Source organism: Pan paniscus, chromosome 19 (genome assembly GCF_029289425.2).
Source record: "Pan paniscus chromosome 19, NHGRI_mPanPan1-v2.0_pri, whole genome shotgun sequence".
Classification (NCBI taxonomy): Eukaryota; Metazoa; Chordata; class Mammalia; order Primates; family Hominidae; genus Pan; species Pan paniscus.
Window position 1 is genome coordinate 24,229,749 of NC_073268.2, and position 5,283 is coordinate 24,235,031.

The following is a 5,283-nucleotide window of genomic DNA, read 5'->3' on the forward strand; positions in this document are numbered from 1 at the left end:
GAGGTAAATATTATAGGCTTACCTCTTCAGAGTAAAATAAAATATTGTAGACATCCATAATTAATGAGGAAAGTGGGCTCTTATCTTTGAATTTTTTTAATGAAAACTATGGCTATGAAATCTGAATAATGTTTTTAAAATCCTTAGGAGTAGGACAAAACTAATGGATTTAAGTAAGAGGAACAATTCCTTTGGCTGTTGAATCAGGAGGCTAAAAAGAAACATTATTATTGCTCAAAAGTCTTGCATAGAAGAATCCCATGACACTTTACTAACAACCCCACCCTTATCAACCAAGTGTGCTCTCCAAGCTAATCCTCATAAATGAGCAAAGTCAGGCTTTCTTTCTGCAAGAATAGTTACAATGCTCAATTTGTTCCCAAAAATTGTTAAGGGAATATGAAGCTACTCATCATTATTACTGGGTTAAAAAAGAAAGAAATATTTCCTGACAAATCACTTCTGAGTATTTGAATTGTGACTAACACTGGAATCTGGTTTAATAATCTTCCCAGAATCACAAAGGAAAAATGCATGAGTTTAATGGACCTAGAGAAATGTATGATTTGCCAACTACAAAGGTCTAGGAAGGTGAAAAAATGGTAGCCAGGAAATAATAGATTGTACAGCACTGATGAATTCTAATGAAATAATAACAAATCTAATCTTACTCCATGTTTACCCAATTTTTCAAATATTATTTGGCCCAACAGGGAGATGTTAACTCAAAATAAATTAACTCAGAATAGGTTGGAAACGTGAAACAAGGACAGAGCCAAATGAAAATGAATGCCCTAAAACCTGTGTACATAAAGACCAAGGAGTTCAAATCGGTGTGCTTTTCACTCCCATCTCTCACACCTAGATAAGCTCAACGTTTGCAGGAGCATCATGTCTTGCTCTTCCCGTGTCTCCTCCTCCAGGGCTGGAGGCAGCAGCTTGGCCAGGCTGTCTGCTGGTGGAAGCAGCTTCAGCAGTAGAGGCAGATGTGGTCTGGGGGGCAGCTCTGCCCAGGGCTTCCAAAGAGGAGCTGACAGCTATGGCCTGAGTGGGGATGTCTAGCAGTGGCTTTGGAGGTAGCTTTAGTGGGGGCTTTGATAACTGCTCTGTAGGAGGTGGTTCTAGCTTCGGCAGGATCTCTGGATTCTGTGGAAGTTCTGGATTAGGCAGTGGTGCTAGTGGAGGCTTCTGCAGTATGGTGGTTGCATGGGAGGTGGTGGTGGCAACGGGGGGCTTTTCTCTGGAGGGGAAAAGCAAACCATGCAGAACCTCAATGACGGCCTAGCCAATTACCAAGACAATGTCAGAGCCCTAGAAGAGGCCAACACAAAATCAAGGAGTGGTGTGACAAATTTGGGCCTGGGTCTGGAGACGGTGGATCTAGAAGAGATTGCAGCAAATACTATCCAATAATTGAAGATCTCAGGGACCAGGTGAGAAACTCAGTGATGGTACCTCTTTTGTACTTATTTATTAAATTTGAAGACAATGTGAAATTGTTCTTTTATTTTTTGCTCAATTGTTCCATGCAGAATGTTTCAGATATATATTTGGTAAAAAGAGAGAGAGAGAGAGAGAGAGAAAAGAAACAAAAAACTTTCCATGATGTCACTCTAGATTTATTTAGAATGTAATTCACACTGGACATTAGTTACTAAAAAAATTTTCTGCAACTATATCTTGACAGTCAAAGGTAAATCAGTAATGACATGTTACTCATTAAAATGTTCATGAGTTTTATTGCATCTCCTAGATCATTGCAGCCACGATTAATAATGCCAGCATGACTTCCCCAATTGACAATGCTGGACTTGCAGCAGATGACTTCAAAATGAAGTGAGTTTGTTTCAAAATATCAGTTGTTACCATGACAAAAAATAAGACTTATGTTTTTACTTTTAACATAAAATGTATATAAAGGCAATTAGATCCAAGTGTCAGATAAATGTAATTTATTAGTATAAAATATCTACACTGAAGGAAAAAAGGCCAATTTTAATGTATATTTAATGACAAGAGATTCCAAAATTGGAATTTTTAAAAATGATTTCAGGCCGGGCATGGTGGCTCGTGCCTGTAATCCCAGCATTTTGGGAGGCCAAGGAGGGTGGACCTCCTGAGGAGGTCACCTGAGACCAGCCTGGCCAACATGGCGAAACCTCATTTCTACTAAAAATACAAAAATTAGCCAGGCGTGGTGGCAGGCACCCGTAATCCCAGCTACTTGGGAGGCTGAGGCAGGAGAATCACTTGAACCCAGGAGGTGGAGGTTGCAGTGAGCCAAGATCATACCATTGCACTCCAGCCTGGGGGACAGAGCAAGACTCCTTCTCAAAATTAATTAATTAAGAAATAAAAATGATTTCATAGTCTTTGTTTAAATATTTCAAAAGAATTTCAACTTGAGCTGGATGTCAGTGGACAAGTCCTTTTTAAAATAAAGCTTCTCAAAGTAGTTAATCTAATTCATACATCATATTCCAAAGATCTCCTAAGGTATGAAAACGAGCTCTATCTAATGCCAGTCAGTTGAAACCTATGTAAATGGCCTGCAAAAAGTACTCAGTGAGCTGAATGTGACCACATGGCACCTTAAAATACCGTCCGAAAGCCTAGCAGAAGACCTGGCATATCTCCAGAACAATCCCAAGGAGGTAGGAGAAATAAACCCATCAAGGGACTTCCCATCACCATCACCATTCAGCAAGGTCCCCAACCTCAAAGGATTTTTGCTACTGTGACTTTTGTGTTTCTTCTCCGCCAAGAAATGAGCACTTTGCCGAGACAGTCCAGTGGGGACGTGACTGTAGAAATGAACTCAGCCCCAGGGGCAGATCTAACCAAGCGGCTGAACTGCATGAGGCAAAACAGTAAGAGGAACTGGCTGAGCAAAACCTTAGGGAGGCCGAGGAGTGGTTCAACAAGCAGGTAGCTCAACCCTAATCCTAACATGAACCCTAACCTGGCAAAGTGAGAGAAGATAGAAAGCCAGGCAGAGTGCTTGGAGCTTCTTTGATTTCACTGTACTTTGTTGATTTCATGCTTGCAGAGTGCATCCCTGCAGACACAGATCTCCACGGATGCTAAAGCAGTTAGCTCGGCCAAGAGTGAGATAATGGAGCTGAAACAAGTCCTCCAGTCCCTCCAGCATGAACTGCAGTCTGTCTTGGCCATGGTAGGTGGGAAAGGGGCACTCACTCAATTTTCTTCTATAGTTTTAAAAAATTGTTTTGCAGACACTGTTTGAAGCAAGCTAGCAAAATGTTGGCTTTTGTAAATGGGAATAATAGTACCTATCTCATAAGGTTGTTATGAGAATTACATGAGTCAATATTTATAAAATACTTGAACAGTGCCTAATAGTGAGTAGGAATTGCTATATGGTTACAGTAGCACTCTCTGATTAATATTTGCTATCATTACTATTATTCGGTATTAATTATCAAAGGTAAATCCCTATTAAGTGGTTCATTTGGAGACACCCTCACCGTACAAAATATATGTTTCAGGATTCATATGTTGAATACTGAGCAGTTATTCTGACAATGCTTCAATTTTCATGGGCATTTGTAGCAAAGCTCCCCAGAAGGAACTCTGGCTGACACAGAAGCTGGCTACATGGCTCAGCTGTCAGAAATTAAGATGTATATCAGCATCCTGGAGGAGCAGATCTGCCAGATCCTGGGCGAGACTGAATACCAGAACACAGAGTATGCACAACTGCAGGACATCAAGACACGCCTGGAGGTGGAGATCGAGACCTACCACCGCCTGCTCGGTGGAGAGGGAGGGTGAGTCACCGATACCATGATTTTGTTGTTAAAATCACTTTCTTAAAAATGAAGAAATTGTTTTTTATTCAGAGACTGAGATTTACAGTTTTAGCAAGTTTCAAATCAAGTACAATCTGAAAAGCTAGTAGAAAATAGAAAAGAAAAAAAAACACAACTTTCCATGGTATCACTCTAGATTTATTTAGAATGTAATTGACACTGGGCGTTAGTTCCTTTAAAATTTTTCTGCAACTATATCTTGATAATTGAATGTAAATAAGAAATTACATGTTATTCCTTAAAGTGTTCATTAGTTTTTTTTTGTATCTCCTAGATAATTGCAGTCATTTCTGAGACAGGGTCTCACTCTGTCGCCAAGGCTAGGTGCAGTGGTGTGTTTACAGCTCACTGCAGCTTTGACCTCCCGGGCTCAAAAGATCCTCCCACATCAGCCTCCTGAGTAGCTGGGACCACAGACATGAGCCACCATGCCTGTATTTTTTTTTTTTTTTTTTTTGAGACGGAATCTCACTCTGTCACCAGGCTGGAGTGCAGTGGCACAATCTCGGCTCACTGTAACCTCTGCCTCCCGGGTTCAAGTGACTCTCCTGCCTTAGCCTCCTGAGTAGCTGGGACTACAGGCGCTCACCACCACACCCGGCTAATTTTTGTATTTTCAGTAGAGACGGGGTTTCACCATGTTGGCCAGAATGGTCTTGATCTCTTGACCTTGTGATCCACCCACCTTGGCCTCCCAAAGTGCTGGGATTACAGATACGAGCCACTGTGTCTGGCCTAATTTTTTTTACTTTTGGTAGAGACAGAGTCTCACTATGTTGCCCAGGCTATTCTCAAACTCCTGGTCTCGAGCAATCCTCCCGCCTCAGCCTCCCAAAGTGCTTGGATTGCAGGCATGAGCCATTCACCCAGCATGCTATTAATAATGCTCAGCTGGCACCAGCATTCACATACAATTTTTGTGTGGGCATATGTTTTCATTTCTACTGGGTGTATACCTTAGAGTGCAATGATTGGGTCATGTGTTAGCCTTGTGTTTAACCTTTGAGGAACTGCCAGGCTATTTTCCACAGTGGCTCCACTATTTTACATTCCTACCAGCAGTGTAGGAGGGCTCCAATTTCTTCACATCCTCACCAACACTTGTTAATGATTTTTTAAATTATAGCAATCCTAGTGAATATTAAGTGGTATCTCACTGTAGTTTCACACTGACTCTTGAAATCTATTATTTCATATAGTCCAAAACCACTCCAAAAAAATTATGAAATATCTGATAGGGCTGCAGTTTTCCAGCTTTCTTATGTCAAAAATACATACATATTAAGATGGTGCCCAGGCTTAAAAACCTACACTCTACCTGTAACGACAGTGCTAATACAAATGAAAATGAAGACTTCAAGTGTTTTTAAAAAGAGGAATCAGAGCTGGGTGCAGAGGCTCACACCTGAAATCTCAACACTCTGAAAGGCCAAGGTGGGAAGATTGCTTG

General features: G+C 41.1%; 1 protein-coding gene across 1 annotated transcript; it reads left to right on the forward strand.

Annotated features, from left to right (window-relative positions):
- Positions 1-891: 891 nt before the first annotated feature.
- LOC100978791 (keratin, type I cytoskeletal 24) lies at positions 892-4,909 on the forward strand. The gene is given in 11 exon segments (XM_034943228.3): positions 892-1,056; positions 1,058-1,187; positions 1,190-1,324; positions 1,327-1,433; positions 1,754-1,836; positions 2,497-2,521; positions 2,523-2,652; positions 2,763-2,863; positions 2,866-2,928; positions 3,050-3,175; positions 3,574-4,909. Coding segments are annotated over 11 exon segments (1,287 nt in total). The 3' UTR covers positions 3,796-4,909.
- Positions 4,910-5,283: the final 374 nt, after the last annotated feature.